This window comes from Mixophyes fleayi, chromosome 2, assembly GCF_038048845.1.
Source record: "Mixophyes fleayi isolate aMixFle1 chromosome 2, aMixFle1.hap1, whole genome shotgun sequence".
Lineage (NCBI taxonomy): Eukaryota > Metazoa > Chordata > Amphibia > Anura > Limnodynastidae > Mixophyes > Mixophyes fleayi.
In genome coordinates this window covers 208,814,986-208,830,733 of record NC_134403.1, presented here as the reverse complement: position 1 = coordinate 208,830,733, position 15,748 = coordinate 208,814,986, and the positions used below count along the sequence as shown (strand labels likewise).

At 38.8% G+C, this 15,748-nt stretch overlaps 1 protein-coding gene across 1 annotated transcript in view; it reads right to left on the bottom strand.

The window, feature by feature from the left end:
• EPHA10 (EPH receptor A10) overlaps window positions 1-15,748 on the bottom strand; it is a 501,782-nt gene that overhangs the window by 79,326 nt on the left and 406,708 nt on the right. The window contains exon 9 of the mRNA XM_075195414.1: window positions 13,182-13,237. Within this exon, the coding sequence (XP_075051515.1) occupies window positions 13,182-13,237 (56 nt within the window). The remainder of the gene's footprint in view (window positions 1-13,181; window positions 13,238-15,748) is intronic.

Here is a 15,748-nt window from a genome sequence, read left to right as displayed (position 1 = left end):
TCCTTCATTTTCTCAAGCTGCTTTTCCAATAGTCTAATTAAAGGAATGACTTGGCTCAAACTAGCAGAGTCTGCACTGACCTCACATGTCACAACTTCAAATGGTTTCAGCACCTTGCACAGCACTGAAAGGATTCCCCACTGTGCAAGAGTGAAATACATCCCCCCTCCTTTCCCAATGTCATGACTTGTGCAATATGCTTGGATGGCTTTGCGCTGTTCCTCCATCCTCTGAAGCATGTACAGGGTGGAATTCCACCGAGTTACCACCTCTTGCTTAAGTTGGTGGCAGGGCAAGTTAAACTGCTCTTGGAGCTGCTGTAATCTCCTACATGCTGTGGCTGAATGCCTGAAATGGCCTGAAATTTTACGGGCCACCGAAAGCATCTCCTGCACCTCACGGTTATTTCGTAGGAAGCTCTGCACCACCAAGTTGATGGTGTGAGCAAAACAGGGAATATGTTGGAAATCACCCAGCTGTAATGCTCGCACTATATTGTTGGCGTTATCTGAAATGACATACCCTGGGGAGAGTCCGAGTGGTATAAGCCATGCATCAATCACATCTCTCAGTTTGCGTAACAAATTGTCAGCCGTATGCCTGTTAGTGAAGCCGGTGATACAAAGAGTGGCCTGCCTGTGACAAATGTTACGTAGTGGTGTACATGCTGCTGCTGTTCCTGCTGGTGAAGGTGAATGACCAACCCAGTGGGCTGTCACAGTCATATAGTCTTTGGTTTGGCCACTTCCACTTGTCCACATATCTGTGGTTAAGTGAACAGTGGGCAGAATGGCATTTTTCAGCGCAATCTCTACATTTTTACACACTTTTTGGTATAGTTGTGGAATAGCTTTACGGGAGAAATGGTGTCGCGATGGAATTCTGTAACGCGCACACAAAACCTCAATTAACTGTGAAAAACCAGCTGCGTTTATTGTGGAGATTGGACGCAGATCTAACACTAACATTGCAGCCATGGCGTCTGTGATTCGCTTGGCGACTGGGTGACTGCTGTCATATTTGCTTCCCCTCGCAAATGATTGTTTCACAGTTAATTGCTGAAATGTAGGACTGCTCATTTTATTCACCTGCCTCTGGGATGACGATTCACCCCCAGCAGCAGCAACAGCAGCAGCAGGACTAACGCTTTCTTCAGAGGAATCAATAATAGTGCCGGAGTCATCCAGCCTTAAGTGGGATGCCGGGCTAACTCCGAGCGCTACTGAGGATATTGATGAGGATGGTGTGGTGGGTGTATTTTGTAGCCGTCGGTATGTCGGTGAGCGGAGGGTCTTAGCTGATGAGGGAGTGCTTGTATTCTTTTGGGAAGAACTTTCAGCTTTTCCCAACACTTTGCCATGAACTCTCGTTAAATGGCGTAACATAGACGAGGTTCCAAGATGGTTAAGGTCCCTCCCTCGACTGACTGTGGCTTCACATACACTACAAATGGCTATACAATTGTTGTCTGGATTTGGGTAGAAATAATTCCACACATAAGAAGTGGATTTTTTTGTTTTATGCCCAGGCATGACAATGGCCTTTTTCTTGTCACGTGCCAGAACTGCTGCCACTGGTGCAGGACTTACACAAACAACCTCATCCTCATCAACATCCTCATTAGCGCCCTCGTCGCCTACACAAATCTCCCCCTCATCCTCTTCTAATTCCAAAGTGGCATCCTCAATTTGGGTATCACCGGCTACACTCGGGCTATTAAGGCACACATCAGCAGAATGCTCACGATTAGACATCCCACTGTTGGATGGACTCTCCACAGGGATTGTTGTCATTTGTGAATCAGAGCAAATATTCTCCTGTAATGCCTCACTGGTATCTTGCAGCTCAGCTTTGACGCGTAACAGTAGTTGTGCACCAATTGTAGCCTGGGTAACTTTTTGGGATCTGCCACTAATAGCCAAAGGTGAAGGCCTCATTCTCTCTTTGCCACTGCGTGTGTAGAATGGCATGCTTGCAATTTTTTTTTTATCGTCACTTAACTTTTGCTCAGTTACACTTCTTTTTCGCTTCAATACAGTAAAATTTTTTTTGGTTTTTGTTTTTTGCACTAATTTGAAAACACTCTGTTGTTTGACATCGCCTTGGCCAGATGACGTACTGGGAACACTAACATCAGGACTGGTGACAGAACCTGGTTGCTCATTTAGATCATATGTGGACTGCTTTGAATCCATTCTGAGCGCAAACCACTGGGGAGTGCTAAAAATTATTGAGTAGATACTGCTGACAGATATGACTTTTGACAGCCAGAAATATTAATGCACAATTAGGGAGGACACCCCAAAAACACTGAGGAGTGCTAAAAATTATTGAGTAGATACTGCTGACAGATATGACTTTTGACAGCCAGAAATATTAATGCACAATTAGGGAGGACACCCCAAAAACACTGAGGAGTGCTAAAAATTATTGAGTAGATACTGCTGACAGATATGACTTTTGACAGCCAGAAATATTAATGCACAATTAGGGAGGACACCCCAAAAACACTGAGGAGTGCTAAAAATTATTGAGTAGATACTGCTGACAGATATGACTTTTGACAGCCAGAAATATTAATGCACAATTAGGGAGGACACCCCAAAAACACTGAGGAGTGCTAAAAATTATTGAGTAGATACTGCTGACAGATATGACTTTTGACAGCCAGAAATATTAATGCACAATTAGGGAGGACACCCCAAAAACACTGAGGAGTGCTAAAAATTATTGAGTAGATACTGCTGACAGATATGACTTTTGACAGCCAGAAATATTAATGCACAATTAGGGAGGACACCCCAAAAACACTGAGGAGTGCTAAAAATTATTGAGTAGATACTGCTGACAGATATGACTTTTGACAGCCAGAAATATTAATGCACAATTAGGGAGGACACCCCAAAAACACTGAGGAGTGCTAAAAATTATTGAGTAGATACTGCTGACAGATATGACTTTTGACAGCCAGAAATATTAATGCACAATTAGGGAGGACACCCCAAAAACACTGAGGAGTGCTAAAAATTATTGAGTAGATACTGCTGACAGATATGACTTTTGACAGCCAGAAATATTAATGCACAATTAGGGAGGACACCCCAAAAACACTGAGGAGTGCTAAAAATTATTGAGTAGATACTGCTGACAGATATGACTTTTGACAGCCAGAAATATTAATGCACAATTAGGGAGGACACCCCAAAAACACTGAGGAGTGCTAAAAATTATTGAGTAGATACTGCTGACAGATATGACTTTTGACAGCCAGAAATATTAATGCACAATTAGGGAGGACACCCCAAAAACACTGAGGAGTGCTAAAAATTATTGAGTAGATACTGCTGACAGATATGACTTTTGACAGCCAGAAATATTAATGCACAATTAGGGAGGACACCCCAAAAACACTGAGGAGTGCTAAAAATTATTGAGTAGATACTGCTGACAGATATGACTTTTGACAGCCAGAAATATTAATGCACAATTAGGGAGGACACCCCAAAAACACTGAGGAGTGCTAAAAATTATTGAGTAGATACTGCTGACAGATATGACTTTTGACAGCCAGAAATATTAATGCACAATTAGGGAGGACACCCCAAAAACACTGAGGAGTGCTAAAAATTATTGAGTAGATACTGCTGACAGATATGACTTTTGACAGCCAGAAATATTAATGCACAATTAGGGAGGACACCCCAAAAACACTGAGGAGTGCTAAAAATTATTGAGTAGATACTGCTGACAGATATGACTTTTGACAGCCAGAAATATTAATGCACAATTAGGGAGGACACCCCAAAAACACTGAGGTGTGCTACAAATTATTTAGTAGATACTGCTGACAGATATGACTTTTGACAGCCAGAAATATTAATGCACAATTATGGGGGACACCCCAAAAGCGCTGGGGAGTGCCAAATATGAAGAAAAAATAATAAACCTCTATCCTCCTCTCTGCACTAGCGATTTTGGTTAGAGCAATTGCAAGAACAATATTGTATTCTCTGTCCCTGCTCTAATTAGCCTATGACTACACCCTGCTCTCTCCCTCTGTCAAATGGCGATGGATTGCTGTGGAGGCGTGTATTTATAAAGTTGAAGTATCGCGAGAACCGAGTCCCGAGATCCGACGACGTCACAATGACGTTCGGCCTCGATTTGGATTCGGAATGGGCGGGAGAGTACCGAGCTGCTCAGCTCGGTACTCGGATACCCAAAGTTCGGGTGGGTTCGGTTCTCGGAGAACCGGACCCGCCCATCTCTATTTGAAACACACTTGTACTTTGTGGAGGCTGCTCCAAAACTACAATATCAAGGTGTTTTGTGGTGTGCTTCCAAAATGACCACCACTGTTTTTACTTGAAATCATTACATTAATCATTGGTACTGATGGGGTCTGGAGCTGAGAGTACATATATATAGCTGTATATCTGAACGTTGATCCCTGTAAAAGCAGATTTTGTAGATACATATAAGGAGAAGAAGATTGATACTGTCTTTCATCTCCAAGCTTGTTAGCTACCTAGCAAAGTGATTGAATTGTGTGTCTAAGAGAAAAGAGGGCTATTTTAATTAACACAAACACGGAATTGAATGTAGGTGCACCCTTTTGCTTAGGCACTCTGCCTTTCCAGCTTTACACTGGCAGAAAACGTTTTGCCATAACTAGCAGTCAATTCATGTATAGTAAATTGTATTTTAAATTTAATGGACATTTAAGTTTTCCGGAGACATTATGTTATACATGTGGCCAATAAATATATTTTAACATAAATAAATATATTTATTTTCTTGAATTTATGGAGTGAAAATTGAGAATACTCTGTCAGTAATCAAAAAACATGGTTATACAAGCTGCATGTTAAGCTGCTCAAAAACCAGTTAACATTATGTACAGATGATAGGAGCACAGATAATTAGGGTTTCACTGTATTATACTTCTTCCTATTAGGTTTGTACAGAACATGACAGGTACAGTTATAGGGGTCATCTACGGACATCGAAAAACAACACTAATTAAAGAGTGACAATACTTGCCTCTATTCACTTTTAATGTAGTGTTCAAATTGCCGTCATTAGTGCATCTGTCTCACAGCACAATATAATATGTACTTAATGTGCATTCCTGTATACTTCCATTGTATTTTTGCTTAATGTTAACACTTCTGAATGCGGCAGGCAACATGTACAGGTAGATTTTTTTGACTATATACATGTCCAACTGCGTTTAATAGGCTTTGATAACGCACATTAAATGATTGAAAGTAATGCCCGTGTGTATATGGCCTACGTCTATCAAATACATTCTTAAAACATTGTCTCCTCTCGCTTTTCTCCGCTCCTCTCAGTGACTCTCAACCTGTCATCCGTGCCCACCCTCTTGGGCCATAGTTACCTGCCTATACTCACTTTTCCCCTCCCTCCCTCTCTTTCATGATGTGCCTGAGCCCCCAGAGTTATAGTGCTTACTGTTACTTGTACTGTGCTGTTTCACCTTGTACTGTGCCATTGTTTGTCCTTGTACGGCGCTACGGATACTTTGTGGTGCCCTATAAATAAAAAACTAATAATAATTAATAATAAAATTATTCTTTAAAATAAAAAAATGAACATTATTTTCCATTAATCGGCTGCTTAATTTATATTCAATGGAAGGACTTGGGATTCACAAGCAGTGCTAAAAAGACAGTGTGGTTTGTAAGCTGAATCAGGCAAGGAATGCCAGGGAAATGCTCCAGGGAGCAGAAGAAAGCAAACTGACATGACATACGCCAAAATCAAGTAAAGTTATCCTTTCTCACATATGGTCCATCTTTGACAAGTCCTGTCTGTGAAATCATTGTGTCTTGATAAATCAGAGATGTCCCACAAAGACAAAGCTTCATGCAGAGTGGTGAGGAAAACTGACAGTATCTGCACACCATACAGAATGCTAACAACATGTCTTAGACATTTGCTGATTGACTGTTTACTTTTGTGTGGAAGGAAAGCTGTGCATGCGGCTGCATATATTATACATATATTGCATTTTAAACAGCAAAAAGAATCTATTAATCCCAGTTGAAATTAAAACTAAACATTTTGACTTTTGGCTTTTTTTTTTATCATTTATTAAAAACCTTTTACTTTGTGTCCAGAAAATTTCATGTAAGATATTGTTGAACCCCTTAAGCTAAGGAGAGACTCACTGTTATGTGTTGTCTGTGACCGGATATCTTTGCTTGATACACTACAAAAATTCAAAAGTTCTTTGCATTTTCTTGAATTTTTGATTGATTAAAAATTTGAGTTATATTCGAGAAAGTAGAACAGGTTCGATCATGTCCAAACCGATTTACACATGATTGAGCTAGTTCATACATAATTGTGCTGGTTCACATATGATCGAGCCAGTTCACACATGTGCTAACTGGCTCAAACAAGTTCAATTTTAAGTTGATACATTTTAATGGTTTTTATTGGTTAACAGTGAACCTTGTATGTGAACAGCAAACCACAAAAACTATTGTGCTTGCAGTTTGAATTTTAAAAAATATATAAGAGTCAAATGTTTATTAAAAATAATACTTAATGTATAATAAAGAAAAATATTAAAAAACATTAATTTAGATGCGAGCAGGAAGCCACAAATGGGGAAACAAGGAATCTGAAATGTGAACTGCAAACCTCGAATGAATCAGGATCAATTGTCAATTGTACCACAAACATGTTTGCGGCCATCAAACTAGTTAAATTCAATCTCACTGGGTTTTACTAGCTGGGATAAGAATTGAGATTCTTGTATAAAGGTAAATATATGTGAAGTTTCACTTTAATGCACCAGTAGAATATAAGATTTCAGAAAATGATATCGGTTAATTTGCATATATGTATATTAGACACCCGTTTATGGGGTTTCATATTACCTGTAAACCCCCCTCCCCACCACCACCACCTCTGCATTTGAATCTCACTCAGCCGCAGGTTCACAAATGCTGATTGGTCGAGTGAAGAGGAGTTAGTGAAAAGGCTGGGTAATCATTTACTGGACTGACCACTCTAATATGAGCCCCAGAGAATTCTGCATGAATCATCACTTATGTATGCAACTCATTTAATGAATTGGTAATAGTGTGTCCAATATTTTTTTTGCTTTCTATTACTAGGGATGGCATATCGTTATCAGGCAGTGTATGCTGGATTCAAAGCAATATATAATTCTGCGTTTTTGTACATCTAGCACTTCTGTGCTAATAGTAGCCAAGATGAAGAAGATTGAGGCTATTTTCAAACATTCCTTTCCCTTTCACTCCTTCCTGTCTCTCATCATAGTCATCTTATTATTTATTTCTGTTTAATGTAGTCAAGTGTAGCCACTTATTATCAGTCCAAAGTTAAGCTGTTCCTCAGACATGACCCACTGAATTTTCATAATTTTTTCTCTCCACAATCATCTTATCTGGTCATACCAAAATCTGCCATGCTGAATGATTTGATCTGAGTGCCAGTATATCCAACCATAAATGCTATTACTTTTTGTTATTTTCTTTCATTTTAAACTACACCTATTATGCCTACCATCATTTAATACAAAGATATTAGTGAACATTTTCATGAGTTACAACTAGAATAAAAATGTTTTACTATCACCAAAAGAAATGGCTATTAACTGCATGAGTGGTTCTGCTTAGAAATCCGCACCATATGAGATGGTGGTGGCAAATTCATTAATTTAGTTTAAAATGAATTTGATGTCTTTCATACAGGAAAGCTATATGTAACTATATTTAGTTGAAGACTTGATTTATACAGGGAATTTAACAGATTGCCAGTTTGGGGTCAAAAAGATATGTTTCCCTCCTGGTAGTCTAAATCAGCAGTGATTGCACTGAGGGTTTTGTTTTGTCTATCTCAGGATCAGAATAATTAGATTTTATGGAAGGTTGAGTTTGCAGGATCTCTGTCATTTTTAAGCCTTACTAACTATGTACTAAGATTTATATTTTGGTTTTATTAAGTCCGTATTGAATTTATATCCATTCATTCAATCCTCCATTCAGTTTACATCTTTGTTGTTAGTCCTTTAATTGATTCATATACCAATTTTCCAAGTCCTTAATTAAATCTGTATACCATTTTCCCTACTCCATTATGTCCTTCCTTCAGCTCATGTACAAGTTTATTTATCCAATTCCTAGACCATTTTACCAGTCCTCCATTCAGTTTATATACCCATTTCTCCTGTCTCTTAGTTGATTAGTATATCCACTTTCCAGGTTGTCTGATAAGTTAAATAGGTATTTTTCAAGTCCTTTATTGATTTATACACCCATCTCGGCTGTTCTTTTTCCGAACCATAAACCAGTCTAACCAGTCCTTTATTCAATTCATATACCCATCTCACTAGTACTTAATTTGAACCAAAAGCCCTATCTATTTGCCCCACTAGACTTGACAAACCGTTTACATCCTTTTATCCCAGTCAACCCTCTAAATATGCTTTAATGTTGCTTAAAGTCCTACTTTTTAAATTTACTAATTTACAGCAAATTGTTCCAACTCCCAAATGCATATTCTGACCAAAATTCCAATCAAGCTTCACTTTCCATGTTCATGTTATTCATTACCTTACTTATTCTAAATCCTATCCATCTTTCCCTTTTCTTTGAACAATTTTTACAGCGAGCCCGTTGCATTATCTTGCTGAAAGAGACCACTGCCATCAAGGAAAACTTTTGTCATTAGGAAGTGTACTTTGTCTCCAACAATATTTAGATAGGTGGTACGTGTCAAAATAACATCCATATGAATGCCAGGATCCAAGGTTTCCCAGCAGAACATTAGCCAGAGCATCACACTGCCTCCGCTGGCTTGCTTTCTTCCCATAGTGCATCCTGGTGCCATCTCTTACCCAGGTAAATGACACACACGCACCCAGCCGTCCACATGATGTAAAAGAAAATGTGATTTATCAGACCAGACCACTTTCTTCCATTGCTCGATGGTCCAGTTCTGGTTCTCATGTGCCCATTGTAGGCACTTTCGGCGGTGGACAGTCTGACCGATCTGCTACACAGCCGCATACACAGCAAGCTGTGATGCACTGTGCCTTCTGATGCTTCTATCATAGGCAGCATTAACTGTTTCAGCAATTTGTGCTATAGTAGCTCTTCTGTGGCATTTGACCAGATGGGCTAGTCTTCGCTCCCCACGCGCATCAATGAACCTTGGGCAGCCATGTCCCTGTTGCTGGATCATCTGTTGTCCTTTCTTGGACCACTTTTGGTAGGTACTAACCACTGCATATCGGGAACTCCCCACAAGACCTGACATTTTGGAGATGCTCTGACCCAGTCGTAAAGCAATTACAATTTAGCCTTTGTTAAAGTCGCTTATGCTTGCCCAGTTTTCCTGCTTCCAACATATTAACTTCAAGAACTGACTATTCACTTGCTGCCTAATATATCCCACCCCTTGCAAAGTGCCATTGTAATGAGATAATCAATGTAATTCAATTCACTTATCAATTGTTTTAATGTTGTGACTGATCAGTGTATATGTCTTCACTGTGATGAAACAATGGTACACCAATGTCAGACCTATCCCTTTATAGTTCTGAAGTTTTAGACTAGTAAATACATTAATTTTACCACTTCTATGATAAGTTATTATTATTTATTTCATCTTAATATGAATACTAAATCTATATGTATTTCCAGTAATATTAATAAATTATATCTGCACAGAATAAGTTTTTGCATTAGTGTTTTGCTGAGCTCTATTAATGTCATTTACGAAGCACGCCACTTGTGTGAGTCTTTGCACTGGAGTCTCCCAGCTTTGATCATTTAGAAACAGTTGGCAGTGTGCAAGTGTTTTTTTTTCAGTATTTGCTTTAAAATTTGGACAACATTGGATCAAAAATTAGGAAAGGAAGATTTTCTTTCATGCAACAAAGTGATGTCCTAGGGATTGGGGTATCATTATTCATTTTAGGCTTATTAACAGCGGTCCCAATTCTGTTCAATACCCAGTCCCAGCATTTCAGCGTTAGCTGGTAGCCTCTGGGATGGGAATCGTGCATGTTGTTTTTTTGTACAGCTTACACCACCATAAAGGGTTACCAGCCATGCTCTGTCCACTGGGACTTGATTTTTTATGGTAGGGGTACAACACATTAATAGTCTCTCTATACGGAAAACCAGCCCAGTTTGTCTAGTGATGGAACCAGTTAAGGATTTGGGGAGGGGGTATACTGCCATTAATTATTTTAATTTTAAACAGCACATTGTGCCTGTGGGTAGACTTTATCACAGGTGGCAAATTTTGTGTTACATACTAAGAGCGCACCTGGAAATATACTACACTGCCGAAGTGCATCATGTAAAACTGGTCGCACTAAAAGTATATGACGAGATCTGATCTCTGCCACCTCTAAGTTGGTGTCCATTTGCAGGGTAGGAATGTCCATGAAGAGCGCCACTGAAAATATGCCCTATCCACCACCTTAACTCTCGCTTTTCTGCACTGAAAATGAGGGTGCACCCATGCACATACTCTGTACTTTGCAAAGAATGAGGAAAGCCTTCTCTCCACCCAACTCCCACCCTCTGTCTTTGTGCTTGCACTCATCCACAAATGTGCCCATCTTACTTTGTAAACCAATGCGGCACATTGGAAATCTAGGGGACTTTATATTGCACATATGCATGTGTCTGTCCTGCACTGTGATCTGTCTGTTGTCATACAGCAAGTAGCATATAGCCAGAATGTACTTATTCTCAAAGAAACATTTCTTGAGATTCCCTTGGGTGTATGTGCGTGCAAGTTACGTGCATTTTTTTTTAATGCAAGTTGCGTTTACCTTTTGTTTTTATGCAAGTTGTGCTTACCTTGCATTCTAAGACGAATCAGGGCCTTAGTGTTCTATTGAATGTTTAAAAAGTGCATTTGTGCACATAAAAAAGCTTGCAAAAAAAACAAGCACTGCATATAACATAAAAACAACCTTATTGTATAAATTGCAAATAAAGTGGCACACACTTACTAAATTTCCATAATCAAAAAATTCAAAATGTAATTAATCAATTCTGAAAGTCTTTTCCACTTGAAATGACAATAATCCAAAAAAGAGTGAATCTCTATGGGACAACCTTCCAGCTTCTAATCAATACAGAGCGGCTTCGTTCTGACTAACCAGAATGGGAGAAGCCCTCTCTGTATTGTTTAGTAGTGGTAATACCTCACGTGGTGTCTCACAACTAACCCAATGAAATACCTTATATCAATGGAGTTCAATGATAAAATGAATCAATAAACTCCATTGATGCAATGTAGTTTGCTGCAGTTAGTGTTGAAACCCAATGTGGGGTTTCGCCACTACTAACCAATGGAGAAATTGGTTTCTCACACTAAAACCAATCAGAGCAAAGTCTCTCTGCCTTGATTAGAAGCCACCTCACCTGTCAGTTGCTTCGCGGAACAAGATATTGTCTCTCCACAGGATTTATTATTATTTTTTTACCAATAGATTTTGAGCAGGAACCAAGATGAGAATCACTCTAGAATTTAGGGGAGCAATAAAGTCCAGAATGAGGATGAGCGGGAGAGTTTTAAATAAAGGTTTTCTTTTCATGTGTGTGTTTTTATTTTACAGTATTTTTTTGCAGGTGCACTACAGGTCCCATCATGCCCTGGATGTTAGGGCAAGCTGTTGCTTCTAGCTCTGCGAGTGCCAGTATGTTCTGGCAGCCATGGGTATGCTGGCACCTGCAGTTCTGCAAGATTCAGCATACCCAAACAATCTAGGCATAACAGGGCTTGCTGGGACCTATAGTGCATCAGCAAAAATGCTTTAGTCTATTTTTTACCATATATTACCCTAACACCCAATAACCCTAGTGCTTTCAGTACAGAACTGAATTCTTCTGAGGGCAGCATTTGTCTGCCTGCCAGATTACCATAGGAAATTGAGCCTCTTTCTGAACAGGTTAGGACTGAGTGACATTATGACAAGTGGAATCCATGCTGCAAGTTTTCCTGATACAGTGTCAGCAGCCAAGCTAGCCATAGCGTAATGCTGATAGCAGCTTTTTGGCCCTCGCTATCTGTCCCCCGAATCTGCTGCAGCGAACCTAGGCAATGAGCAATGGTGGGTATGGCTTGTCAATGATTATTTTTTACTTTTGTTAAAAACTACATTTAAAACCAGTTTTCATCTGATGATGATGATGATGATGGCTGGTGTATCGACAGCATGGTAATATATCAGCATGCTGTAAGCACTCAGATGCAAATAATCTGTGCAGTTGAGCACATATGCATAATTGCATGTATTGGCTCCTGCGCTTTTAGAAACAAATACATCCAACTCAGCATCATGCCCAGTATCTGCAGATGGTAGTGCAGAAGAGGAGATACTGATGCAGGCTATACTAACCAACAGAGCTATATGCTGTATACTAGATAACAGAACCTGGTAACATACAAAGTGGAATCTTTTACAGTGTTCTTGGGGGAGGCTAAGCATTGGGCCACTGCATTATAGAATAAAAATTCCTGTTTGTGTGCACTGCTAATATTCATGAAAACACAATGTAATAAAGTCAACTGAAATGTTTTCAAATTCTAGGAACAGAGGTAACAACATGCATCCCTAAAATACCAAGGCCACTGCATTAGAAGCAGATTCTCTTCTACATATTGTCTAGGTACTGCATTAAAGAACTGCACATGAACATAGATTCGATTCCAGAGGTTTTGGGGAAATACTCAAGGGTTTAACATTAGTGTCTCATTCTGCTAGAATGTGTGATATGTGCAACTCCGTGTAAAAGGAACACTATCAATCATCCCATCACTGTCCTAAAGGGCTCTTTAGGATCTAAAATGCTAGCTGTCTGTCTATGAAACAACTGTTAAAGGATGAGGAGCCAAGATGCCTGCATGCTGGGGTGCATGGAAAGACAGCACAAGCTGTTCCCATTTTTTACGTCACCACTCTGTTTCTTTTTCTTCATTTACCGACTTCACAAGAAACCTATGAACATCTAGTACTTTCCAAATATATTTCCAAATTTTCAAGAAATTGAAAAACCACAAAGCAACCAGAAAGTGTGTGCGTGTGTATGTGTTTGTTTTCAATTTCATGTGCTTTGTCACATAACAGTACTAGATAGTAATAAGACATTACTCACAGTGAAAGTACAGTTCTTCATCTCCATCCTGACTTGCCTTGCTGTAGCCGCACTGCCTGTAGTAATGGAGAACAATATCTGTTTGCAATTATGGCTATGCATGATAAACATGAAACATTACAAAGTAAAAACAGGATTTAGAAAAGTGACAATTATATATTAAGTACAGTCCTAACTTTAAACAAAATTTGTACGAAAATCTATTTAAAAAATCCTTCAAACAATTCTGCAATAGTAGATGATTATATTACATTATATATAAGGCTCATTTAATAAAATGCTATATTAAATACTGCATTCACCAAATTTGTATATATGAAATATTTGAGATAAAATTAAACACAAAATCATTATCACTAGTAATTTTTAAATATAATGAGCAAGTTACGTTGTCAAAATACAACAAATTTGCAACAAATATCAAAGTCAGTGATTATCAGATAACCAGTAGCTTCCAATGCACTGTGGAAAGTGGGCAATTACATAAAGTGAGTAAGCTTCTGGCTCAGTCTAGTGCTTAATCATGGTTTAACAATTACATTATAATTCATCCTCTGTCCCTTAACATGCCAAACACAAGCTGCAGTCTGTCAACTCACTAGAATGTAGTAGAATCACTGGGAACCTCCAACAGATTTCTTTCTTTAATAATGCAGAGGTGAGGTTTATTTTATTGTCTGGGTCAGTAATTATCCTACATATTGCCACAGATAGAAATCCCCAAAACATGGTCAGGTGAGGGATCAAAGGGACTGGAGTTTGGAAACACTGGCACAGAGTTGAGCTAGTACGTGCAATAATCTCAACTTTATATTTGTCTATACATTTTAAATTTGCCCCATTCTTCAAAGCAATGTGGTGTTGCCAAGGTATAAATTGCACCTTTTAACTGGATTTACTCCTAACTATAAATTAGGCCCTAAGATGGCAACAAAAGTTTACAGCCATTTCTTTTCAACATCCTGCTAATGGCCAATTTCCAAAAGCCTCTCTTGAGCAATATTATATAATGAATACATTACACACAAATCAATGTCCCCCCTCCCCCTTGATAAAATTAATACATTTTATTTACACTATTAAGCCATACAACTATTTAGCCATAGCTGGTGCCAAAAATAATCTACTGAACCACATCTAAAGCCAACTGTAGAAAATATACCTCTGATTCTTGCCTATAATAATCTGCTAAGGCATTCCTGGTACCAACCACAGTCCTATCTAGTGACAATAATAATCTGCTGAGTTCTATCTAGCAGCTTAAGTCCTTACTGACCCATCACTGCTTGTGAGAACTCTCATTCTTTCTGGACTTTCTGTGACCGTGACTATTAGTCGCTCAGTCTACAGTTTTATGTGTGCAAGCTGCATTTGCTACATAGCTGTGCAAACAGTACTAGAGTATTGCCTGTTTGATTTGATTTTGCAATTTAACCATTACTACAACACAACGACTACCTCAAAACACAATTGTTTTATGTACTTGTGATTTACACCATTGCATATCTAGATATAGAAATACACAGGCAATGCTTTAAAATATCAATTGGTGCATGTTTTACAACATACTGTGCAAAACATTATGGGCCTGATTCATGTTTGGACTTCTGTCCGTTTGCATAGCGTGTCTTGCGTGATTCCGCACTACGCATTCTAATTCATATTGGCACGCAATTGACATAACCCCATACGACTTGAGAGGCGGAACGGCGGGAGGAGGGGTGCTGAACAAATGTAGGCCATATACACTAAGGGTGTTTAAACAGAGTTGCGGCAGATGCAAGTCTGTCTTTATCGTAAGTACACTTGTTTTCAGACGTATCTTTTACATACACTGCAGGGCAGGTGTAAACACTGGATGATAGTGATGGTTTTGGGGTTTTTTTTTAAAAAAAAAAACTTCCAAACTGGCAATTTTCAGCTTGCAGGAGAAGCTTTCCTGGTGCTTGTTTGCAAGAGTGTAGGGGATAACAATTTGGCAGTCATGTCAGTGTGTGGTACTGACTTATTGGTTTCACTTACTGTAAGAGTAAAGCACATTTTCCCTCACAATATAATGATTTTTGGGGGACTGATGGGTTGTGTACTTCTCTGATAAGTTTGGTAGGACATGCAATTGTTTCCTCTAAATCATCATCTCTTAACACAACTTCGCAAGCACTTTTTAAAAATCATTTGTCTAATGTAATTTGTTAAATGTCACCAGTATCTGCAAATACAGTTTGATTTGCATTATGTTTAATTGACAAATGTTTTTCACCCATTATATTTTTTTATGCTAAATAAGATAGATAAGATACATTAGTGGCCCTTTTCTGTGCTTCAGTACCACTGGAAGTAGCACTGATTCTTTCATTGTACAATGTAGTTAGCAAAGTCAGTCGTAAGAGCACTTTTGCCCTTTCCAAATTTTGGTGGTAAATTTTCATCTTCGTCTGTCCACTATTAAGCATGGAACAAGCGTAAATATTTATTTTCATGACGCCTTACATCACAGTACTACTATCTCATCATGCTTATCCTCAAACTGATGTACTCAATTTGTTCAAATATGTTTTACTCCATTT